Genomic DNA, 26,865 nt, shown 5'->3' with positions numbered 1-26,865 from the left:
CATGTGATCTGAGATAGGAGAGAGAGAGAGAAAAATAATTAAAAAAAAAACAAGCTCACCCATGGATGACGTGAACACCATTCTCATCTTGGCTTGTGAGATGCAATTGACGACGTCGAGTTGGAGTGGATGCGCGTTCGTTTCCTGGCTCCTGGCGATGACTTACATGGGCGGGTGTGAACTGTGAACGGATGCGAATGAAAATGGGTGTATGTGGAAAATAGATCTCTGTCCCTCCCCCGGATGTGGAGAGAAGGGGTCCTTTTATAGGTAGCAGCTAGGGCAGCCAGCGGGGAGAGGACATCGTGAAGCAGCACTGCCGCTATTCTGTTCAGCAGGCGCGTGATTCTTGGAGGTGGTTAAGCTGCTCTTGTTGGATGAGAGCGCCGCTTCACCGAATGGATAAGCATGCTGCTCTTAGCTTGGGTCTGTTGGACCATGAGACTAGATAAGGACAGGCCCATACCTCAGGTACATGAGCCTATGAGGGCATCGAGCCTACAGTACGTTGCCGTATATATCTAGCTACGTGCAGGTTGACTGGTGGTTTAAGAACAAGCATTGTCCCACTACTGTGGGACAACCCATCGGGCTATAAGTATTTATGTTGTACTGGAGAGAGAAAGAAAAGAATGTGGTTTGTGAATCCATGCACTCTTTATCATGCATGTAGGTGAATGCCCATGCAGGTGCTTTCTTTCTTTTTTTCTTCTTGCTTCTTGGATAGCACACATGTGAGTATGTATATCATCTTTAACACATAGATTGATGATAGAATATACCCCAAGGTTATGAACAAAATATCGCCAAACAAATGCCCCCCCCCCCCACCAAGTGGAGTTTGAATTCAGAACGAATTCAAACGAGACTTGGTGAAAAGGAATTTTGGGTTTGACGCAATGCAACCTTGACCAGCAGGGATTTTATCTTCCAAACACAGGCATCACCTATCATAATGATCTCCTGCGCATCCTAAATGGATCCGGTGAGAGGCTAACTCCGCCGGGAATAATGATTCACCTCTGATGAGGTCGGGCCATGCAATATTGGCTCCGTGAGAAGCCAATAACAAAATTTCTCTTTTTTAGCCGTTCTTTTAGTAGAATGTAAGGACTCCTTTGGTTGGATTCCTTAGGGTCAATAAATGAACTCTAGGATCTTTAAATTGTAGTGGGGCACTATCAGTGCACCCTTTGATTAGATAAGCATTTGTTTGAACAAATTACATACTCATTTCTCTTGAATAAACCTCTCTATTATCTCATATTTTCTCCGTTTCCATTTGGGTGCTCGCATGTATTTCCTTATTGCTTCAACCATGCATACGTATGTATGGTTGTGTATCACGTTGCAGCTGCACATGGCGCAAGCCGAGGCCACCAACACACTATCGTGGCACATGTCGAGGTCGCTAGACTGCATGCGCCGAGGTTGCCAAACTGCATCCATAAGGGCGATGAAGTAGACGAACTGTTGTTGTTGCCCAGGTTGAGGCAACCGGGTTGCTGCTGCAGCTGGACCGAGGCCATCCCATTGTCCAAGTAGCGCGCCAAGTTTGCCGAGCCATCGTGTCGTGGTGCTTGTCGAGGTAGCTGGGTGCCTCCGCAGCTCATGTCGAGATAGTCAGGCCGCAACCCCCAATCATACGTTGAGATCGCCGGGTTGCTATAGCCACAATCTCAGGCATATATGTCATTCATGTTATACATCATGCAAGTATGCTACAGTGCCATGCAAGATTGTGCAGGCCACATGCATGAGTGTTTGATGGTGTGGGGCTGATGTTGTAGTGCGCGTCGAGGCTGTCAGGCTGCCGCTACACCACACATTGAAGTCATCATGTCGCTGCCATCGTAGTGCATGTCGAGCTCACCGAGCAGCTGTCGCATCAGGTTGTTGATGTTGCACGTGTCGAGCCGCTGGCTTGACTAGTATGTCAACTGCTGGTGTAGTCCGTCTGAGCTGGTGTTTACTTCCCGCAACTGGGAAGTAATATTTAGCGTCGCATGGTACTACTCATGGACAGTGTAAGGACAAATGTTGCCAGTGATATGCTTTTGCGTCCTGTTGTCGTCAAGAAATTTCAAGCATTGACGAAGGGTGGAGGGCAACACTCGACATTTGTGGATCCATGGCCTCCCTAGGAGCACCGAGTATGAAGTGTTGGCTTCAATGACGAACAACCGTACCTTGAAGCTATAGGTAGATATCTGAATCCTAATGGTGATGGCATCGAGTGTTGATGTCTCTGAATTTTCGAAGCTGCAGATGACCACATCTGGTGTGAACCCAACCCAAATTAGACTTCAGAAGGGTAGTGTGTTCACGGCGGACCCTGGGTCGATGAGAATCCAGCGAAGATGTGCAGCTCCTATGTTCCCTTCGATGTAGAGTGAATGATTGTGGTCACCATCTTCTATGATATTATCTTCTTTATCGTAGGTGATCTTGTTCACATACAACGGATTGGAGAAGAATCGATGCTTGGCCATGGCTACCTCGTAGAGCTCCGGATCCAGCAATGCCTTCACAAGGGCTTCACGAAGTTCTAGCACTAGCATGAGAGCATCATATACGCTCAGAAGTGTAGGAATCCGCTTGAGATGTGCGATGACATTGTAGTCGATGTCTTGTGGCTTTCCTGTCTTTTTTGTGAGGCTTTTGGAATTTCTTCTGGCGGGTTTGAATCTTTTGTGTGCTTATCCACCTTTGATGTTTTAGCCTTTGGTAGATTCGGTAAAACCTTTCCTCCTCGTAAGTTCATATTGACTTTAGCTTGCACCTCCTCTTGGTGGTTCTCCGTACGTATCACTTCTTGCTCCTTTGTTGTGAACAACTCGTAGGAGTCTGAGCTTGCAAAATCTTCATAAGCGAGGATGGCATTGCAGGTTGCTACACTTGAGGGTGGAGTAAAGATTGTTCCTTCCTGTGCTTCTTCCATCTTTGTTGATGATGACTACACCCAGTTCTTGGGAAGGAACTATGCCAAGGTAGGTAGCACATAGCCTGGGTGAGGAAAAGGTGTGTCTCCCTCAAACTTGGGGACAAACCGATGTGGCAGACGTCGTTGACTGGGGTCTGACCGCCTTCTAGTTGTCGAGGTAACATATGACAATGTTGTCGTTCGTTGCGGTCGAGGAAGAAAGCCCCTTGGACGAGGTCGTCGATGCACATCATTCCATGCTCTCTCATCAATGAGGTGGGGCACCTCCTTATGAGCATCAGGGTCTGCTGCAAGCGCCATGCTAGTAAGTTGGTGCTCCACTTGGGAAAGTGGTACCCATGAGTCTTCATGTCCATCTCTTTCCTCATTTGGTATAGCGCTCGACTTCACCACCACCATATTAACTACATGGTAGCTAGGGTTCATAGCTTCTGGATCCAAATTTATCCTATTCTCATTTATGGCTCTTTGGAGCCATTCCTTGAAGGTGACGCAGTCTTCAATGATGTGGCCAGCATACTTGTGGTATGGGCAATATAACAGATTATTAGTCATGTTTACCTAGTCAGTCCTATGTGGATTAGGCAGGTTTAGAGCATTGTGTTCCATCAGTTTCTCGAACATCCCTTTCACCAACTCTTGCCGGAAGACATATTACTTCTTGAGGAGCTCTTGGATCGAGGGGCGTTGCCTGCTCCCAACTTGATCATTCTTCATGCCCAAAGCAGGAACTTGGCTTTGGGGCATGGTGGAGAAGATTATTGTCACATTTGCCTCTATTAGTGCCTTGGCTTTGCCCCCCATTATTGCTTGCTTTGGCCATTGAATTAAAGCACTTTGTCTGGTCAAAGGCGCTTGCATTCTTGTAGAGCTCCATGATCTAGGGTGATTTCTTGAACTCCAGCTTGGTGGTGGCCACTGCAGAGCTCAGAGCACTAAATGTCCTTGGCTCACGCCGGGAAACTTCAAGAGACCAATGTTGTTGCATGTCATGGACACACATTTCAATGGCGTCCACTAGGTCCATCTCCCTAGCAAGGCGCATGTAGTTGTTTCAGAACTGCACGATGTAGTCGTCAATAGCTTCATCACATCATTGTTTGACCTGTAACAACTCGATGATGGAGAAGTCTTTCTTCATGGAGACAAAATGCTTCCTGAAGACTTCCTTCATTTCAATCCAACTCTTAATAGATCCAACCAGTAAGCGACTGTACTAGTGGAAAGCTGGGCCGGTCAAGGATTCAGAGAATTACCGAAGTAGTAATGATGAGGTGTTAGCAGTGTCTCCATATGCTGCTTCAAAGTACACGAGATGCTCCCTTGCGTCACCAGTCCCATCAAATTGACGGAACTTGGGTGGATGCCATCCTGATGGGAAGGGCACTAGGTCATGCCATGCCTCATATGGCTTCTCGAGCCCACTCTCCGTGGACCGAGGGGCTTGATCACTAGCCATTTGCCTCATCTTCCTATTCACCATGTCCTCGACTATGTCATGATAGTCCTTTAACGTAGCAGGGGGTTGCACTGAGTTAGTAGAGTTGGTGGGGATGTTTAACGGTTGAGGATGAGCACTTGATGCGCCCTCCAATTCTTGGATCTTCGGATCCACAATAGGTGGAGGTGCACCTCTTGTTGAAGCATTTTGGGTTGAGGCTGTGATCAGTTCGACCAAACTATCAAACTTTGATGCTAATTCGTTCATCATTTGCCTTTGCTCTTGTACTTGTTCTTCTAGGCTTGCTCCACGTGGCCCTCTGTGTGACTACAGATCACCATGCTAGCATCTTTAGGGAGTCCATCTACTGCCATGTGTTCTAGCGTGACATTGAGGACATCTTGATAGCCTTGCCCATCCGAGGGGATGGATGCGTTGAGCTCGGGGTAGTGAGGCAAGTTGGAGAGAACCTCTAGTGATGGAGGTGATTAAGGGTCGGTTAGGGCTCCATCCCAAAGGTCATCATGTTCTATAGCTTCGTCACTCGAAGCTTTCTTCATTCTTTGAATAGCGATGGACTTGAGCCTTGTGTTAGTTCTAGGCCGATCTGCAACATGTTGTAGACCCTTTTGGTTTTGGGGTAGCCTGGAAGCGATGTCGACGTAGCGTCGCAGAGATGTGTCCGATGCGAGTGCTTAATCACCATCTGACAACGAGCCCTTCCCTACAGTGATAGGAAGGCAAGGTGTCGATGATCTTGCTTCCTTATGAGATGCAGATGTGCTTGACCTTGTTGGCTCCTCCACATCCCTGAACCATGAGCAAACTTGGCCTAGTCAGGGTAGAAGAGCTGTCGTGAATCTTGCCTTGGTATTCAGCGTGATTTCCTCATCAGAAGGGTAGCTGAATTCGTGGGTGGCAAGGGGTGGAATCCATTTGGTGTCAGACTCATGCACCGAGTGTGCTGCTAATGCAGTGCACATGATGACATTCTTCTGAGGTTCCTCCATTGCCTTGTCCTCCTTCATGAAGAAGCATCTGCCACTTGCTCAACTCCATTGGGAGGAACAATGGTTGGTGCTTGTAGATTCGTCTCATCTTGTATGGTAGTAGCTTCAATTTGTGCTTGAGGGGACACCTCACCATCTTGGGCAATCAATATTTGCTCGACTTCTTCCATAGGAGTGGATGATTGAGCCAACTCCAGTTGTCTTCTTGATGAAGACATGCTTGATGTAGCCTGTGCCTGCCCCTTGCCTCGCCGAAGGATTGTTAGAGGGCGTTGTTGAATGGACACTACCTCTTTTTCATCAGCGTCATCAGCTTGCGTCTTGCGTGGTCTTGGGGTTAGACGATTAAGGAGATGTACCTTTCGTCCCGTTCCAAGTAAGAGGAGATGCGGAATGTGATACTGTCATTTTCTTGGTGGACTTCACCGTCTGCTTGGATGCAGACTTGAGTGTGTTTCAACACCAAATCTTCAAGCTCCTGATACAGTGCATGACGGTTTCTCTGGCACCTCTCCCGCTTGCACTGATTCTCCATGGGTGTGTGTTGGACTCTTGGTAGAATCAGTGGTGTTGGTAATAGTGCTGGCGTAGCCTATTGTGCAGTCAAGGTAGGCACATCAATTCCATGTTGCCTTTGTGCTTGTGTAGACTCACAAACCCGCCCTATTTGAGTCAGACGAGCAGATGCCGAATGGTCTTGGCGCCTTGACCACTGATTCCAACGTGAAGGCAATGTGACTTGCCTCCACTGGACATCCCAAGGGGGTTGAGATCTGTGACGGGGCGCCAATGTTTGGCGCTCATGTTGAGGACGATGGCTTGGATGGTGCCGCTCTGTCCTACTTTTTGCTCGTGTAGATGAAGACTCCAACACTTCTTGATCTCGAAGCCTCCTTCCAAGTTGGCTCACTTGGTCTTGGAGTTGATGAAGTTCTCGCTGCACATGTTCACTTTGAGGTGCTGGTGCTTCAGGATGCAGGACCGCAGACCTATTGTTGGCGTGGGGAGGGGAACTGCTAGTTACTGTCATGGTGAGGCAAGGCGCCTAACTGCTTGGGTGGATGAGAGCAACATTTCCATCATCAAAGGAGATGGTCGGTCCCGGCAGGTGGGGTTGCTTGCTTGAGCGTTGCCTCTTCCAGTACTCCCTCATGATCGTGCACCTTACAGGCTCCTTGATTTTGGTTGGTTCGTGCACCCATTCATCAGGGAACAAGTAATATGGCGGCACTAGTTTGCTGGGGTAGGTGAACACCTAGTTTGCAAGGACCCTTGTATCAAGGGACCAATCCTCCTCCGGCATGGTGCTCTGGGCAATGCGAGAGTTAATCTGTTGATGGAGTCGTTGCACCTTATGGTACTTTCTCTTGTAGTTGCGGAGTGCATGAGGACTCGATGCATGACGAGCGTTGGTTAGGTGCCAGCGTAGGTTATTGGATACAGCTTCCAAGGCTTCGAGCAACTCCACCTTAGTGTGCTACACAGTCGGTGTAGGCACCTCAGGAACAACAGTTGGGGTAGGGGGATGAAGAGTTGAAACACTTGCACTCATGTTGGCCACCATGATGCGTAGTTGTTGCGCACACCGAATATCTCCTTTGATCTCAGCCACCACGGACTCCTTTAGCAGGGTACGGGCTTCAATCATCAAGTTGTGGTGCTCCCTCTTGGCCTTGGCAAAAGCTTTCTTTTGCGCCTTCTTGGACTGGCTCACCTGGAACTAAGTCGGATCCTGGGTCTGATGCGTGTAGACCTTGGATCCATGTTGGAAAATTGCCATAGGTGGGGTTGATCCAAACTAGATCAAAAGTGGCGTCGAGGTGTTGGCAGCGCGCCTCCTGCAACAAGGGGACATTTCATCAGGACATCTCCAAGCCGAAGATCATCATGCAACATGCTTGTGTAGGTTGGACGAACGACGAAGATGAATCCAATGACCACATTGCAGCAAAGATGGGAGGAGAACCAGCTCTGATATGTATTCGTATCCGATATTATCTATTTTGATTTAGATTCAAAGAAAAGATGTGAAAGTAATTTAGGCATTTTTCAATCGACCTCGATCATTTTTGACCCATACAAAAAAGAAAAAGAAAAAGAAAATGGGAAACCTAACTTTTTGTGAAAAGCCCCCTAGGAAATTAGGAAAGTACGCAAAAGGCCATGTACTTTTAATGGTCCACCCCGCCTTTTCTACAAATTGAGGACAACCTTAAATGATTACAAATAGGTCCCTGATTCTCTCAAAATGCACAAAGACCTAGAATTTTGGCAGAAACGACACGGGCGGAGCAGAGCCCACCCTTCTTCCTAGGAACATTTTTAGGCTGAAACAAAAGCTTGATAAGTAGGATACAACACCCCTACTGCACAAAGATGACAATGATGAACACCCAGAGTGCCAAAGGGGCCGAAGTAAGAAACTTCAAGTGTCCCATTGATATGCTAGGCGATGAACCTTTCGATGATTTGCCCGAACCGATTGAGATTGTGAATAGTTGAGTCGTTTATTTACTGTAAACTTCACCGTACTCCAGCTCGAAGAAACCCGTGCCTAATTAATCGAGAGCTCGGCGAGAAATCTAGTGCATCAGCAAACCCAAGCAAAGGCACCGCTATTGCATACCTATTGACATGCAAGCTCATATCTCACGTGTTAGCGGCCATATAGTACATAAGAGGTTCCACACCACCTCCTCTCTCCACGATACTCTTACGTACTGTATGACTACTACGTACCTATTGACATGCTAGCTCAGACCCTACGTGTTAGTGGCCGTGCAGTATGTAAGAGATCCTGTCCCCTCCCCTGACGGAGTCATGCTAGCTTTGCGAACATGGAAGGATTAACTAGCGAATGTGATAAAAAAAAAGTTAACCAGTGAATAATTTATTTATCTCTAGTATTATCGAATTGAGTATTTGAAAGCCGTAGTTAGAAGTACAAAAGTTCAAGCCGATCTTTATTTTTTTAGAGAAAAAAGTATGAACTTGCATTAGCCCTCTTTTCTTTAGGGCCGCATTAGCGCTGGAAGCGAATTAAACGATCAAATTCAGAAAGGGTCTGATGGTAGACAAAAAGCCCATCCATAACTACTAGCCGTGTCTGGGCTAACGCGATAGCCGGGACAGGGCAACTCTCCGGCCGCCCGCGTCTTCGGCTCGGCTCGATCCATCCAGCCCGACTCGGCGCTGTCGTCACCTTCTCCTCCTCTCCTTGCGCGCCGCCGCCGTCACCCGGCTGCCTTCCTCGCCACGGACGCCGGCGAGCTCCTAGTACCGACAACACTTGTGGATCTCCTTCGCGGTTGCAGGCCAGCGGCGGCGGCATGGGCAGGAAGAGGAGCGGCGGCGAGGGCCCCTCGACGGCGGGCAGGGTTACGAACCAGGCCGTGTCGCTCCGCGAGGAGAGCTCCGGGAGGACGCGCGTTGACGAGGCCTCCCTGATGAGAGTCAAGCACCTGCAGCGGCTGGCCGCGTGGGCGGGCGCGGAGGCCGGAGTGGGCCCGATCGGTGCCCTGCTGGGGCGCCGCCTCGCAGCGAACGCCGAGGCCGCCGGGGTACCCCTCGGCGCAGCCACTTTCCTTTGCCAGAGGTGAGAGCTGCTGCTTACTACGCCTCATGTGTCCTCTTTGCTTCTTGACCGTGGCCACTACGGCACCACACATTGGAGCATGCTTGGGATAGAAGAATTTGCCTGTGTATTTTACTATTTGCTGGACAAATGCTACATTCTTCTATGGTAGTTTCTCGTTTTCTTGCCTAATTTTCCTGTCCGAATTTGCATATCACAGACAAAATCAATCTGCTCCGTTTCCTGCGATTTAGCTTGTACCGGCTGTTATATTCTTGACTTTATAGTGGGAAATGCATTGTTGTTCTACTATTTAGTCTGCATGTCTATGCATAATCTTTGACAATCTAAAACTTCTAGAATGATAATAATCCTTTTCTGTTATGTTGAAAACATAATGGCAATATTACTGCCAATAATATTCGATGGCAGTGAACATGCAGTTGATGCGTCTAAGGAAAACTTTAGGCTCTATCCTAGGTTCTTTCACTTATTCAGATAACTCTAGCGAAGTCATAAATGTTCAAGTAGTCGCATGTTGTGCGCTGCAGAAACGTCCTGCTGACAAGCTTGCCAGGATATTGATCTTGTTATTTCTTAAATATGAATAATGTACTCGCATTGATGTTTTCTGTATATTGACTAGTGTAATATTTATCTGCCAGTGAGGGAGTTGTATGTAGTTGTAAATATCCAAACCAATATGTTCAATTGATTTTTATGAGGCAACGATAGCTAAGATTTTAAGGTCTCTTTGAAATAATCAAAACCTCTGTGACCAATACGTCATCTTACAATTTTTCTGGTGTTGCAAAGGATTTTGATAACTTCGTACTGCCAGTTATTTAGTTGGATTATTGCTAGGACTTGAGCATACTTTCTCTGTTCAAATTGATTTTCTCGACTCTCATGTTTAACGAGAGTTTGTTCTAAACTTCACCAAATCACTGATAATAATTTATGTTTACATACATGGATGAACGATCTATTTATTTGAATGATTTATATGATGTATGCCCATATCCACTATTTTGTCAATACAGTTTCATGAAAGCAATTAGTTATGTAGTGATAACCTTTAGATTGATGATACAAATATATGATTGATCATGAATGATTATAACTCGCTGCTTATGAAATAACACATTCATGTCAGGATGGTTCTTGATCAATATTTCATAATACCATAGAAGCAAAAGGTTATCATTGCCCCCTGGTTGGTTGTTCTTCCTTGTGTCCAATCTAGTCAGCTATGACAAAAACACGCACATCTGCACAAACTCAAAACCTCGTTAGTTGACTACAACTCTACCAGCAAAGAAGTAAATAAAAAACTTTGTGATGACAATATTGGTGTATGCATTTTCCATGTAGCATAAACCTCTGGTAAAATTTCTAGTTTGTTCAATCTTTGCCCTCAGAATTCAGATCTATTACATTTATAAGTTAGTTGTATCGGATAATACCTTTTTTCTGTTAGAAGGAAACTTTAAATAATTCTAATAAAACCATCCTTAATCTGCAATATGATGCATAATGATATCAGTGGCCAGGTCAATGCGATTCAGAGATTTCCTGAAATCATCTATACATTGCTGTAACCTACTTGGTACTTGGTCAATGTCACTCTCAGTTATGGTATATTTGGTTTTGATGAAGCCATGTCTGTATGGTTCTTATAGCCACTGTTGTTGGGACTTGTAAGTTTTGGTGACTTGGTCATTCTGTTTGTTTTCTATTTGGTATCTTCTTCCTAATTCATAACCCTTGTTTCAGCTTAGAGAAATACCTCAATACATGGACCTGTAACAAGATTCTTCGAATATTGCAGGTGTGAGACAGTTTTAAAGCCAGGCTTTAACTGCACCATCCGCATCAAGAAAAAGAGAAATAAAACAAAGCGACGGAAGAAATCAAACCGTTGTCAGAATAATGTTGCGTATGCATGCCATTTCTGCGGAGATCAAAACCTAATATTGGGTAGTGGGAAGGGTGTAGTTAAGAGCTTGTTATCGTCAAGAGAGCTAGCTAGCATGGACTCGGCACGCAGAATTTCGGGAGGAAACAATAGCAAAACAAGAACACAAGATATGAAAGAAGTGCTTGAGCATTCTCAAGCAGCTATTTTGCAAATAGATTCGTCATCCAGGTCGAGGCAGTCAATTTCTGAAAGTGATGAACAAGGGGAAAGGTTAAAACGTAATATTCCTAGAGATTGTAAAACAGAGGAAGGAGTGACCTTGTCAGCAGTGAGGTCTGGTCACTTAGCAGCGTCGACTTTTGAAGAGGATAGCATACAGAAATTAGCATTAGAAAATACAAATGATGAACACATTCATGAAACTGAGCCTATTTGTTCTAAAAAGGTTAAAATATGTGAAGCCAATGTTAGTCCGCCATCAGAATTTATGGTTGGATCGAAATTTGTTACGCCTCAGAAGAACAAACTGATGGATTCAGCGGAACCATTCAAGACCAGAAGCACGGGCAACAAGAAAGGAGAGATTTCTGGCTCAGTTACTGGCAACAACCTTACAAGCTCTAGCAAATCTGCACCAATAGACTCTTGGAAGAATATTAAATCCGCAACAAGTGATTCTGCTCAGGTGTCTGGTAGCTCAAGGAAGCGGACAAGAAAAGGGTGGACTACGCTAAAACAGATAGCTGAAAAGGATGAACTCGAGAGGAAAGAGAAGATGGGTAGCTTTGTAATCCCATTCTTCATGTCATAAGAGATGTTACAGTTTGCCCTCAATGTGAACGTTTTATCATTGGTGTATCATTTGAGAATTACATTTGTAGTTTTGGCAGTAAGCTGATCTATTAAATTTTGTACTATCAGTCATGTGGATCCAGCCAAGAAATATGAAGTTACCCAGATACTAGATCCAGCCAAAGGTACGTCTATTGACATACTTTCTATGCTCTTGGCAATTTTAGCAATTACCGTCTCAGCTAACGTCTTCGTCAGTGCTCTTTGCTATTGCCTCTGCACATACACGGACTGATTTCAAGTATTGAAATTTAGCTTGTCAGGTGTAATCTCCAGATGGTAGGTAGTAACTAACATTACTTGGCTGCAAGCCATAAGTATTTCAATGAGTGTCGTCCAGGCAAACGACTTGGCCAGCTGTTGTTGTTTCTGAAGCAGTGAGCTGTTGTTGTTTCTGATTCCGGCTAGAACAAGACAACTGCGCAACAGCATCCAACTATCCATGAAAAACAAAATGGACTGAGTAGTTTATCCTACAAAGCAGGCCCCTGCTGGTGTTTTTCTGTACTGAGGACATGAAAAACACAGTTGCTTAAATTCAGAGACATAGATTCACCAGATAAAAACTGAAGCAACTGCAACTTGTTTCCAGCCTTCGCACTTCACGTCTGACGATCTTCTGCAGATTGTTCTCACCTTCTTTGGGACTTCGAATGATGAAGGTCCTTCGTGGTCCGATGACCACCGCCCTAACACTCCCTGTGAAAACTCCAAAATCTTTTTCGAAGGATCAATCATATTAACTTGATGCCATAAACAAGAATTTAAGAAAATTGTCAAGTTCTAAAGCGTGAATAGACCTACACTTGAAGCGTATGTCTTTGATTAGTTTGGTATTCATTAGTTCAAATCTAAAGAAATACTGCCGCAGAGCTTACTTTATATATCTTGGTATGTGACAAGTGTAAATTGAACATAGCGAAACAAAGTAGAGTGTAGTCACAATACATAGTATACCAGGGCTAAGTACCATTACGTTTACGATAAGCGCAATATGGTTCATGAATCACCGAACAAACCTTCGCTGCAATAAAATGATGTTAAAAGCTGATTTTTGTAGGAAGATGCAAAATTTACCATTCACTTCCTTAATGGCGTAATTTCATGGTTCAAGCGAACAGGCCCTGCAAGAAATGTTGATGTCCAATTCGTTGAGGAGGTGATGAATATCTGTGGTCAATTCAAGAAACAATTAGTTAGCAGTAAGATTCCATAACAATTAACGAGAGTCTAGTTTTCTTCCTATACCAGATTTCTAAACCCTACTTTCACTCCCAGTCACTAAAAAGTGTTGTTTTGGTATAAATGCAAACAAAAAAATTGAGTTTGACCTACAATATCTCTCTATATATGTTCAGATTTATCATACAGAGATGGCACATATTGACCCGTATCAACAAATAATTTCAGTGTCATTTTTTAGTTTCAGAAATATGGTTCAATAGAAATTAACAGCAAAGTTGTATTTTGGGTGAAAAAAATTGAACGTTCAGCAGCAACTGATTATAAGAGATCACTCATAGGCTGGAAATAGCCCAAGATTCGCGGCCTCTTTCATTGGAAGAAGGTAAAATTGGTTTCGTGCCATCGAAATATGCACGTTTTAAAAATTTACCATCGAATTGTAATGATTCACTTTAATACCACCGAAAGTTCCCTCCATTTAGATTTTTACCACTCCGTCCACTTCTCACGTTAACGACAAAAAATCTGACCATTTTACCCCTGCAGCCAACATGACCGATTGTTCATAGTATTATCAAGACAGCTAAGGGCAAATATGACTTTTCACCTCGGCCAAAGTGAGAAAAAATGACAAAATGAAAAAAAAGGCTAACAGAAGTGAACGAAGTGGTAAAAATCTAAACGGAGGGAACTTTCGGTGGTATTAAAGTGAACCGTTGCAGTTTGATGGTAAATTTCTAAAATATGCATCTTTCGATGGCACGAAACCAATTTTCCCGAAGAAGAATCATGGCTGCGCTGCAGGCTGAAACAACACTACCTCGGTTTAGCATCCTTAGAGCGAACAATTGCACTATTGAGGTCCAGAATTGATTGGCTGTGAGAGAGGGATGTCAACACCAATTTTTTTCATAGCTATGCCTGTTATAGGAAGAGGAAGAACTTCATTGGCAAGTTGAAGGTTGATGATCAGGTGTGCACTAGCCAACCCGATAGGTATTGCGATGAATCCATGTTCCATGGTCAGTTTAAAACATTTTTTTTATTCATATACAAATTCATTCACAGTAACAAATGTATCATCTTTAATATAATAGATAATAATAGATATCCATTCAACGTCTCGATGTTGCTTTTTCTAGTTCGATATTGGACTACTGTAGAAATTGCTAAAAAACATCTATAGCTAAAAATAACTAGAACTCAGGTCAATAAAGAGTAGAGCCATGTAACATAACTTGTGACCATTAAGGACAAACACTTTAAAATTGATAAAGTTTGATAAGAAAAAAACATTTCGTTTAGCTGCATTCACAATAACCATGTGTAGTAAATTATACTTGATAGCATCTAATACCTAAAATGTGTTCTTAAAAAAAATATAATACTCAAAACATATATAGTAGATAAAATGAGTTTGTATACCAATTAGCTCTTAAGTTACTTAGTTATTATATGCTATTATATATATACACATACGGCGAGGCTATTCTACGCCTATGCGCAGCTACCATTCGTGTTGCGCACATTTCGTAACCGCCAATTACAATTCGAAGAATTGCGAGTTACAACTTGTTACATAGACCAGTTACAACTCTGAGTTATAACTCAGCCTCCAACATACACCAAACAACATGAGCCAGCTAACCAGCTTGTGCCACGTCACCCATCATCCACCCGCCAGAGCGTTGCATGCGGAGAATCTTTTGTTGATTCGAATCGTTAAAATGCAATATCTCTAGAACCACAGATCTGATTCTCTATCTGTTTGATGCATATTGTTGGAAAAAATGTGCTTAATAAAATAAGATCCATCAAGACTATATTTTGATGAAGTTTTAGAATCATAAAGGAGTTACGTCCATATAGTTACAATATGGTGAACATCGCAGTTACAACATGGCGAACATCGCAGTTACAACATGATGAACTGCAGTGTTCTCTGGTGGTGGTAGGCACTTTAGTTACAATATGATGAACTCTTTAGTTACAACATGCTGAACACTACAGTTGCAACATGATCAAGCAGTACAGTTGCAACATGAAAAAATAAAATAAAATTAATTGCATCATGCAACTAAAAGCAGTTACAATATGGTGAACACTACACTTACAACATGATAGACAATCTAGTTACAACATGCATATAGTTGGAACCGCTCTGTCTGTGGTTGCAACTACTAGTTGTAACCGCTCTGTCCGTGGTTGCAACTACTAGTTGTAACTGGCGCAAATCGCTGCTCACAAGGTGAGAACGTGCTAGGTCATCCAGTGGGCCGCATGGTAGGTGGACGGAAGCGCGCTGGGTCAGTGGACAATTACAATACTGTATACGGCGAGTAGCAACTCGTGAGTTGCTATTCTATGCCTATACACATGCTGCACATATACACAAAATAGCAACACAGTATATATATATATATATATGCTGTGGAACAACTTAAGCACAAGCTGAATACATCCTCCCATATAGACCTTTCTCAAATCCCAATGCATAACGAGCGGACAGAATACTAGCAACACGGAGTGCCGGAAACATTACTGATTTTTCCTACCTGAGGTGTCTTTTCTCTCTCTAGTAGAGGAGAGGAATGGTGGCAAGATGTGCAATGTGCATTTGTTCTTTCATATCCAATGGATTTGTGTGAGGATGGTCAAGCTGTTTCTTTTGGTGTGTTAAAGAGAGAAAGAGATTAGGGGAATCTGACTAAGGGCCCGTTTGGCAGAGCTCCAGATTCAGCTTCTGAGCTGAATCTGGAGGAGCTCTGCCAAACGGCAGAATTTGGCTTTAGCTCCCTGAGTGAATCACTTCTCCTGATTCACTGAAATGAACTAGAAGCTGAGGAGCTGAAAAAAGTAGCTTCTCCTGAGGAGCTGACCACGCTGATTCTCCTGATTCATAGAGTTTATCCTAAAGAATCATTAAGAATCACTTTCAGCCACAGAATCACTTCCTCAGAGAATCAATTTTTTTAGAGAATTTGAATCAGGAGAAGCTCTGCCAAACAGACCCTAAACTCTCAGTGCTAGTAATACAAGTATTGCGTTAGAGTGGGCCTAAATGAGGTCCATATCTCATCATGCATGCATGGTAGATGGATAGACCGTAGGTAGTACTACTAGCCTACGAATACATAGCTATGGTCTACTGCATATCAGTTTTGTAGTAGTAATTTCACAGAAACACTTCAATTTCGGTATAATTTTGTGAAATTCTCACGTTCCAAAAATGATCTTATTCCATGGCCGTCGTGCTGGCGCTCGACCAGATGTTCGGCAAGCCGTCCCTCCTCAGGAGCTGGTCCTCCTAGTCACTACTCACCGTGCCGTGCCGTTCAATTGGCATAGGTACTTTGTTTCCTTTTTTGACCTCCATTGCTTGGGCCCGAGAGCAAAAGAATTGCTCATGGCTGCCTTTTTTTTCCCCCTTCATCTTTGGTATGAAAATCGATTCGGGGTCATCACCAATTGCGCATGGAAATTCCTCCAGGTGTGTGTGGTTTTGCTTTTTTCCGATGGTAAACCATGCACTTTGTAAGGAGGGATTCAAGTGTAAATACTTCAAAAAAAAAGTTAGAGTAGGCTAATTTCCCTGTCTGTCTTGTCTATCTTATCCTCTCTTTTTCTCACTATATTTTTTCTCGAGAACTTCCCGATTACATTTTTAACTGTATTTTCAATTGCACGCCAAAAATCACTTGGCGAGTGTTCCTCTGTCGGATCAAATTCAGTCCACTCATAAAAGCATAAAAGGAAGGAGACATGCTTGCGCATCACATTTTGTTTGTCCCCCACTTGAAGAGCCCCTGTACATACACACATACTGCTACGGTGAACTGGCAAGACTAAGACTGCGAGATGGATTAGGGCCGTGTATGTCTCTGCCTGGGACAGGGATCCGTCCTAGCCTGCATGCGAAACAAAATGGTCGGTTCAGCGCTCGCTCGCTCTTGTCTCGCCCAACCAAGCTGATCGAGCACCGAGAGTTGCGCAGCCACAGCGACCCCCGCCGTCGGAGCTCGCCGGCCGTCTATTCCTCTATGGTCAACCAAGGTATAGATCAATCTCACCACGACGTGTGACCGAGTAGTGCTTGCGTACAGGGGCGGATTTAACAGGGGGTTGGGGTGCTCCGGTACTAAGTCCCCTATCGCTTCCTAGCAAAGGAGTTCTCCTCGGCCCCCAATAATTTTGTACTAGAGAAAATTTCACTTTGAACCATGTATTAGTGTATTTGGTACACTTTGAATCATCTTTAATAACAAATATCACTCTGAACCATATAGTTTGTACAAATTTTTCAATTTACACCCTGTTTAAAAAATGAGCCGGCCGTGTTCATGTGGTTAGCATACCTATCCACCTCGGCACCACGTTCAATTGGATGTTGTCTTGCATGTACCCTGACTCTTTCATACTAGTTCGACTTTTGTGTCCACCGAAAGCACATAGCACTGCGGAGATACGCGACAGCGAGGTAGACATGCGAGAGAGTGATGGTGCAGGTGGAGAGACTTGAGGTGGCGACGATAGAGACATGATAGACATGGTTAGAGAGGAGCGACGGTGTGTGACGACTGGTAGCAACCCCACATGATACAAGGCCGACCATGAGCAGACTATGGTGCCTAGATCCTCTTATTTGGGTCAAGTGGTGGCAACAAATTAAGTTCAGCTAGAGAGGTAGTATGCAAGGAATAATGGTCGAACAGGAAGAAGGCTTCAGCAAGAAATAGCAGTCTGCATCTAGTCTGACCACTTTGGGATTTTTTTTTCTAGGGTTTGCCTTATAGGGGTTGATGATTTTTGTTGGTTTCGACCTATAGGCGATCTCCCAACACTCGTTGTGATCTAGTCTGTTCACCGCTTTCTGTTCCTGTCTCAATTGGTAGCGACGACAACTAGCGAACGCATGATGAGGGAAAAGAATATGTACGAAGCAATATGTGGTGCTGAGGTGGATGGATTTGCTGGCCACATGAGCATGGTCAAAGACCCATTGCTTAGACATGGTATAAATTGAATGATTAGTACAAATTATATGGTTCAAAGTGATAGTTGTTGTTAAAGGTGGTTCAAAGTGCATCAAGTGCACTAATATATGGTCAAAAATGAAATTTGTTCTTTTTACTATGGATGAGAGATGAAGAAGAAAAGAGAGAGAGGAGAAGAGGAAGAGAAGGAATAGGAAGAAGAGGGACAGAGAGGTGAAGGAGCCTCCCTTAAGCCTCCCTTATCTAGCTTCTATGTATTCACCATTGCTTGCGTATGAACCCTAGAAACTAAGATCATATGACATCTCAAACACTACTACAGAACCGCTTATAGATGTTGTCTTATTACTATCGGTTGTGCAAGAACCGACAGTGCAAATGTATCACTGTTGGTTCATAATCTCCTATACTCGAATCATGCGGAAACCACTAAGAACCGACACTGATACCAACTATCGATGTTGATTCTAGCCACAAACTGTCACTGATGATCGGACCAGAATTTTTGGTTCAATTCGCTTTTGGCTCATGCCTGCTTAGCCGGCTGATCCGACCAATCATCACCTTGTGTTGAGATGATTCTTATCCTTTTCCCACCAGTGCTATTTACACCACACAACCTTATCTCTTCTCATCGAAGCGCGCTCTCTCTCTCCCCCATCCTCTCTCTCCCAATCCCTCTAGATTTGTCGCTAGGGAGGTAGGCCAAGGTGACCATGGACGCGACAAGGCGACTAGGGAGGCGCGCTGCTAGGATCAAGTTCCTTGTTGGTGGATCCGAGCTCCTCCTGCAGGATGAAGCTCCTCGTCGTCGAGACCAAGTCAACACCAGCCGCTCTAGTCACCACAACAAGGGCAGAGATGCTCCTCAGATCTCGTCCTCTCCACCTCATCATGGCTCCAGTCAGCATCGCCTCCTCTTCACCTCATATTTCCACCCCGGCCTTCTCTAGCACACCGACATGTACGAGGCATTCCCGCAAGCATCTGACGGGCACCCCATCTTTGTGTTCGATTTGTTTGATTTGATTGTGAGATCAATCGATTTATTCGATTTGATTATGATATGTGTTCATATGGATGAAATGAGTTGGTTTGTTCTTGTGTTGAGATGATTTGATTGTGAGGTGTATGTACTTTTGATTGTGATGCGTGTGTACTGTGGTGGTGGCCTTCGTGCTGCCACATTTTCTTGTGCAGGGCGGAGCAAGTGAGCGCGTGCAGGCGAGCGCGACGGATGGCGTGCGGGCGAGCGGTCGCAAGTGAGCGTGACGGTGGGCGTGCAGTCAAGCGGCTGCTCGGAGCCGGTTCATTTCTTTTTTTTAAGGAGGCATCACTACCGGTTAGAGCTATGAACCGACAGTGATACCTACTTTTAATGTCAGTTCCAGACCCAACACTGATAGCTAGTAGTAATCAGTTGCGACTCAATATCCGTCACCAATAACAATTTTGAACCGCAACTAAATACCTAGTGAAACCATCAGAAAACTAAATTACACTGGATATAGTATGGATACTGCAGCCGGTCGAGTGAGTTTGTTAGGTTGTGGTGTGCCTCCGCAGTAACATATATTCGACGGCTGATCAATGCTCTTACTGTGGTTCCATATTCATGCTGCTACACTATCCAAATTTCGACCTGCGAGGCATTGTCATTTGGCCTAGAGGCCGTAAAGAATGCTGAGTGCTTTGTTTGAATTTTGAACTCCGGATGAATTCGAATTTTGTTGTGTTTGATTGCTGGAAAACATAGAAGCAACGAAAACATCGCTGGATGCTGTTGGTTTCTGTGTGTCCATCAGTTTTCTGCAGCTCCACAGGAGACGGTTGCGTTTCACGCCTGCGCCTAATCTCTGGACCGAGAGGATCGAACGGCCCCATACGACTTCATTATGGGCTGATTCAAATGGGCTCAGGATACTTTGATGAAACCAAGGAAGAGTATGTGGAGATCCCTAGTGACAGTGGTATCACATTCAATGTTAAACCCAAGATGAAGGCGCTTAAGATTGCTGAGAAAGCAAGAGATACTATCCTTAGTGGCAAATTTGACCAGGTACATAATAATTCTCTAAAACTCTCTTTTACAGGTGTCGATATGATGTTTGTCCCTAACATTGCTAGGCGTTCTATTCTTATAGGTCCGTGTCAACCTTCCAAATGGTGATATGGTGGGTCACACTTGTGATATTGAGGCCACAGTGGTGGCTTGTAAGGCTGCTGATGAGGCTGTTAAGGTGAGAAGAACAAAGATGGGGAGCTGATTTCTTTTCTGTTAGCCTTTGCTTTTTCTCGCTTTCTGCATGCTGCAAGTGCCTCCTCCCAAAATACCAAATTGTGTCTGCAGGTGTCCTTTTAGTTTCTGGTAAGGGAGAGACTATTTATCAGTCGAGTGAAAACACTCCTTTCGTTCCCAACGTCGGTGGCTATCGCTACGCCCCTCAGCTGCTGCCCCTCTGCCTCGCTATGATGCCCGCCTCCATATTGCTCATCTCTAACCTCTCTGATCGCTCGCCCCACCCTCCGACCACTCACGCCATCACCACCGCCGGTCCGGCCACCACCAGGCATTCCTCTAGTCCCAAGGGCCACCAGTGAACCTGGCAACTAAATCCCCCAGCCCTAACCTGTGGACGCCATGGACCTCTTACATGTCTCGGCTGGAGAAGAAGAGTGAAGAAACTCAAGCACTTCCAAGAAGAAACGCTGGGAGCGTTGGATTTACAACGAAGGGACTGATTTTTTGTAAAATTTCAGCCAACTGAAACATGTTTTCTTCCCCAGAACTGGTCAAAGTTCTAACCTTTGGATGCATCTGAAGAATATTACCCTCGAAGGGGCAGCGTCCTCTAGTGAGCTCTGCGGTTGTAAGTCTAGGGTTCCCCCTAGTCAGAATTTCGGGGTGCATCAAGCCTTAGAACCTAGACATTTAGGAAAGGAATCCCAAGTTCCAAACACGTTATCCAACAACAAGGAAAGCATTTCAATGGAATAAATTTCATTACTAGGAAGGTGCATCCGTTACACTTGAAGAACTCACTCTGAGACTGAGTTGACAGAAATAATCTAACATTTCCGAAAACTACAGGCTACGGTAGAACACATGACGAATGACAATTCTACAACAAATCTGGGGGTTGAGATTGCTGGAGAGAACTATTGGCAGGCAGGAATAAATAAGAATCGCATAAAAAAAGACACATCTCATTAGTACCTGGGGGGCGGGCCTCTTTGTGGCCCACACCACATGAGGACTACCCTGTTGTGGGTACCTGTTAATACACACATACAGGTGAAGACCACCCTGTTGTGGGTGAAAGGCTGAAAGCTGCGGTTTCAGCTCTCAATTTGACCACACATGAACAAGGCCATGCCGGTTGCCAGTGTAGATCTCGTCACGCTCTTCATCATAGTACAGAGCTGTGACATCCTCAAGTGCCTCTGAGACCGTATTCTGGAACTTCCATGCTTTCTTTTGCTTGCACAAATTTCCAGCATTGATTTTGGCCAAGCATTTTCCAGTCAGTATGCTGCTTATGTTTATAGAGCCAGCTGCATTGTAGGAAAGAAAGATTAGTGTTCCAATTAGCTTACGAGAAATTTCCTCATACGCCAAAAATATAGTATCATGCATTCATGCTCATTCATTATCTGAAGGGTGGACGAAAGGCAATCTTAAAAAAAAGGACCCATAGTCATACTTCGCACTATAATTGTAAGTTATAAAAGTTTAACAGGGTTAATACGATGCACGAGTTTACATTCTATGGACATTACACTCAAGTGAAAACAAAAGTGCAGGTGAGCTCTACCCAAAAAAAAAGTCAACAATTTATCAAACTGAAGAAAATGCAGCTTAGAAAATAAATCACAAACCATCATACGTATGGTCATAAAAATGCATGAGATGATGCAACAACAGGTTTAGTGTAAATAGTTCAATCTGAGAAACACATGAAACATGATTTAGCAATGAAAGGAGGTCACAAGGGAAAATCAAAAGAACCATAACCAGTAGAATGCAACAAGCACTGACATAAATGTGCATGAGCGATTGAGCAATATATATATAAAAAAGAAGATGCGTACCATTTTCTTCTGAAGATGAATCATTGGAATCAGCCTTGCAGTAAGAGATAATAAGATCTTGATCACTTGTTATATATATGTTGTTCGTGTTGCAGTCAGGGTGCCACAACAGGTGGTCTTCAAATGATGTGACAAGTTCACCACGAAAGTTCCAAACTGCTACTGATCGATTCCGGAAAGTCAGGAACAGCTGCAACTCATAGAGAAAAATAAAGGCGGATGGGGTCATAAACTCAGTCCTGCTCACTTCTGTTAACTGGAAGTTCCTTACCTGCATTAGGTGCATGAGTTAAAACCCTAATAAAGAAACAAACATTCTTTTGTGTGACAAGGTAAAATGCTTACATCAAGAATTTGAAGATTCTCTCCTTCCTGCTTGACTAGAAGCTTTTCATTGAACTGTTCAATGAAATCCACCTTCTTATTCCGATGGAGAAGGTGGCTGAAAGACTTCAAGACCGTACCATCCTCAATAGAAAGAATCTTCAGAGGAACAGAGCTGCTTGTTCTTGTATAAATCAATAGCATTATCCCAGGGCTGTCACAAGTTAACAATAATTAGAGATTGGACAAATGACATCATGTACTACTGACTGAAAAATCAAAATGTTCACAGAAAAAATCAGCTATGATAGCTACTATTGCCTGCGGATGCATTAGATATATATACTCCATCCTAGATTCGAATGTTTCAGTCAATTCGACACATGCTTAAGTGTTAACTTATTGTTATTATGAAAGGTGACATTGAAATGACAACCAATCGATTTACTCGACATCATCATGGAAAGGAGCATCAAGAGTATCTGATATAATTCAGAGGAAAAAGGAGCACAGTAAGAAGAAAAGATTGAATTACCTAATCTTTATTTCTTGAACATTCGTATCAGATACCGAATATAGTAGGGTGTAGTTTTTCAAATCGAACACCTTGTATGTGCTGTTTATGGAATATGGCATCAGAGCAGTTTCACAATTTTTGTATTTGCTAGCCGTTAAAGAAGTCAGTGTACCTATCTTGAGCAGAGTAAGTCAAAACCTTTCCATTTACATCATCAAACTCCACAAATCCAGGCCATTTCAAGGACTCTGTCTCGAAAAGAGGGAAACCAGCATCTGGATGTCCTCGTCGAATGTACCTTGAAATAGTAGAGCAAAATCTTTAATGAAGATGACAGGATCAAAAAATCATTGCATTAACAAAACATATGGAACCAAAATCTTACTCTATTCGAGTTGTCCTGCATCGCAGAGCACTGAAATTTTCAGAACCATATACTGACACGGTAATGAGCGATTCATTATTCTTGTTGTAAAATAAACTGCGGATAACTTCATCAGGACTCTCATTCAGAAAGCATATTCTCTGATGTGTCTCTGCAAATATAAGAAGACAATCTCAGCATTATTCTTGTTGTAAAATAAACTGCGGATAACTTCATCAGGACTCTCATTCAGAAAGCATATTCTCTGATGTGTCTCTGCAAATATAAGAAGACAATATAGCCAAATGGAACAAAAGGACTGCAATAAGGCAAACATACCTCTGCTGAAAGCAGCACATACACCTGATTGTGATAAAGCAAAGACAATATCACGAGCTGCGACTATTTCAATAATTTTTGACCTTTTCCTCAAGTAAGGGAGTAGCAAGCTGTTCTCCTTAGGATCATGAGTGTCAAACTCTTCCTAAAAGTGACAACAAATATGCTTTATCAGAAACCTACAGTGAAGTATAGTGATTACCAAAACATACTGGAGATAAAATCATTGCTGCATGGACAATGAGAGAATATGAACTATTGCAAAAGTTGACGGTTCTAATTCAGTGGCTTGATGTTGAGCATTGGAGTGCAAATGATAAAACAAGCCTAGTTATTGAAACCAGGCAGGCAGTTGTTGCTCTTCTTTAAGTTTTTGAGTGAATTGCTTTTCTTTAAGTGCAGGATAAACAGTACTAAACTCATTATTGGGAAATGCAATACGACAAAAATAATGGATAACCAGGAGAAATACACCAAGTGGCATAGAGGCAGCACTCAATTACAAGATTAGCAGCTGATTCCAGCATGGATAGGCCCAACTTGGCAACACAAGCTACAAAAATAACTGGGGGAAATAACCAAGACAATTATTACTGGCATTTGCTATAGCCTGTATGGGATAATGGGGTTGCAATAATCCCAAAAGATCAGGCTTCAACAATCTCAAACATCGGCGCACAATCCTCTCCTCTTTTCCATCAAGCAAATACCAACGCGGTCCCAAAAAAATAAAATGCACTAAACTAAAATAATCATACATTGCGTGAGAGCATGGCAAGCAAGACACAAGGACTTGGCACAAATCTGCACAACTCAACATTGAATTTGGTCAGTTCCTCCAACCAGCATTGATATATAAGCCATACAACTAGATCACACAACCTTTACGTCTCATCCGGCACACCGTTCATCACTAAACTCCACTCAGTTACCAGCAATAATTCAACAAAAACCTATGCAGATCTCATGTTCCGCGCCCACTAAAACGTAGCTGCTCACTACCACCGCAAATCGACCAACCGCCAAGCCCAAGCTAAGCACGAGGTCCGTGACCCCCAACAGCTGCAATTCCTCACACCCAGCACGGGCGGCAAACCCCGCCTCAGGCGATCGCGAACGAGATCGAATTGAAGCTATAGATAGTGGTAACCGCGCGAGGGGCAAACCTGCAGCTGTATGTTACGGAAGCGCTCCTGCGCGGCGCTCATGGCGAAAACGCGGTCGCGGCGCGAGCTGATCTCCCGGCGCTGCAGCTTCCGCACACTGCTCACAGCTGCCTCCTGCCTCGGCCTCTTCCTCGCCACCACCCGCCGCCCGCTGCAGGGGCGCGGGCTCGCCGAGATCCGCCTCGGCTCCATCCCCCTCTCTCACCGCTACCCCCGTGGCCGCCGACGCTCACCGCCGAAGAGATAGACGGAGGGCGCCCGCGTCAAGCTGCCGCGGCGGGAGGCATCGCTGGCGCGGTGGAGCTGGCTCCCCGGTGAGGCTTAGGGTTTGGGAGCTCGAGCTCGGCTCGGAGATTGTGGGGAGAAGAATTGGACAGGTGTTAAAGACGAGGCGCCCTGTGATCTCTGACATGTGGGGACAAAACGTCAGTGACGAGGGCGGTGCGCTGGCGGGATCGAAGAGTTGGGCTACTGCTGGTTTTAATTTTTCGGGGTCGTGTCCGAACCAACAATACTTGACCCCCTCTTCGGCGTATTCACTGACGCGCGGGCCCGGGTGTCGAGTGGCTCCACCAGCAAGTGAAATTGTCAAGAGTGGCACGCGCTGCGCGTTTCATGGTGAGCCAACTTGGAAGTAGTACAGAGTGTAAACTGTGGAGCGTCCCACTTTTGGAAGCAGCCTATAAAATTGACCTCTTGTTTAGGCCTTTTCCAACAGTAGCTTTATCCGGCTGCCGTATCTCTGTGCGGGGCGTTTTGCCGCTTACCTACTTCCGCGGCATACTCCAACAAAAGCGGCATACTTGCTTTTTTTTTTTGTCTACTGTGATGCGGGCTGCCGGAGGAGATCGGCAAATTTGCCGAAGGAAAACGACTGCAGTATCTCTGTGCATAACGTATGCACGTGGGTTTGAGAGGAGCAGAAGAGTAATAAAAGAAAGTAAATAGAGTCGTTGTTGGAGATAGAAAAAATATGGGATACTGTAATAGTATTAGAGGATGACGTAATAGTATTATAGGGGTTGAATTTTTAAAATTTCTGTTGGAGATAGTCTTAGACGTAAACAGGTAGAAGAGAAGATTATATAAGATTAATATTTTAGAGGAATAGAAAGATTGATTATATAATGTTTAAGATATTATGCATAATACAATAAAAGATACGCAGAACAAGTATCAACTATTACTAAATACTATTAAACTTAAGCGGTTGAGAGGCCCCAAACTGTTAATCAGCAGGCACAAATGGTTCCCAAAAGTGATTACACCAAAATAGCATTATTGTCATCTTGATTCATGTTCCATGAGTCACAAGATGTTATGGTGTATATGTGGAATATCTTAGGTTTTAACATATTAATTAATAACAAATTTTACTTTGAATTTAAAAAATTGTGATTAATTAGGTCCACTAAAATCAAGGAAAATACATACTCAAATATGTTAAATTGACTAGGTATTCCAAAATACAATAGAGTTATTTTCAAAATAATCCCCGTATTAAGTTGGTTCATATGCATTGGTTTATGGTTTTTATGGTTCTTTGTGTGGAGATTTGAAATCGAGAGATATTCAATTTCAAATCTATTCTTCGTTTCTATTCAGCTCAAATTCAAGTTGGATTCGAATCCCTTGAATTCAAATCATCTTCAAAACCTCAAGATCCAAGTCCAAATCACAATTCAAATATTTTTATTTGAATTAATCTTAATCTAAAGTCAAATCCAAATTCAAATCACTTATTTTAATTTAAGTCTAAAATCTTTCTCTTTCTTTTCCTTTTTTCCTTTTCTTTCTCCTCGCGACGATTCCTCTCTTCCTTCTCGCTCTCGCGGACTAGACAACCTAGCCTCCTTTCTCCTTTCCCCTCTCTCACGCTCGGCCCACTCGACGCACTCCCGACCCAGCTCCTGCATCCCTGGCCTACTCGCTCGCACGCTGGCCAGCTCGCCCGTGCGTGCCCACGCACAAGCGCATGACCGACCACATGTCGACCATCGATCGTCGCCTACCCGGCCTCCGTCTCCCTCTCCTCCACCTCACCACCGTGACACACCGACCGCTATTTTCCCCTTCGAGAAATATCCTCGTGCATCCTCCACTCCCTCCTCTCTCTCTGCACATGCTTGAGCCGCCCATTCC

The 26,865-nt window shown here is 44.1% G+C and overlaps 2 protein-coding genes across 2 annotated transcripts; one reads left to right on the top strand and one right to left on the bottom strand.

Annotated features, from left to right (window-relative positions):
• Positions 1–8,495: 8,495 nt before the first annotated feature.
• On the top strand, positions 8,496–11,860 carry LOC133929095 (uncharacterized). Its single transcript, XM_062375696.1, has 2 exons — positions 8,496–8,990; positions 10,801–11,860. The coding sequence occupies exons 1-2, from the start codon at positions 8,725–8,727 to the stop codon at positions 11,699–11,701; spliced, it is 1,167 nt and encodes a 388-aa protein (XP_062231680.1). The 5' UTR covers positions 8,496–8,724; the 3' UTR covers positions 11,702–11,860.
• A 9,045-nt stretch (positions 11,861–20,905) lies between these two features.
• LOC133929094 (uncharacterized) lies at positions 20,906–25,107 on the bottom strand. The gene is made up of 8 exons (XM_062375695.1): positions 24,724–25,107; positions 23,558–23,702; positions 23,240–23,390; positions 23,027–23,152; positions 22,873–22,953; positions 22,359–22,551; positions 22,014–22,284; positions 20,906–21,476 (listed from the first exon to the last, which is right to left on the bottom strand). Exons 1-8 carry the CDS (start codon positions 24,913–24,915, stop codon positions 21,268–21,270), a joined length of 1,368 nt encoding a protein of 455 aa, XP_062231679.1. The 5' UTR covers positions 24,916–25,107; the 3' UTR covers positions 20,906–21,267.
• Positions 25,108–26,865: the final 1,758 nt, after the last annotated feature.

Source organism: Phragmites australis, chromosome 9, assembly GCF_958298935.1.
Source record: "Phragmites australis chromosome 9, lpPhrAust1.1, whole genome shotgun sequence".
Taxonomy (NCBI): domain Eukaryota; kingdom Viridiplantae; phylum Streptophyta; class Magnoliopsida; order Poales; family Poaceae; genus Phragmites; species Phragmites australis.
Note: the sequence above shows the minus strand (reverse complement) of the source record. Positions and strands in the feature narration are given on the sequence as shown.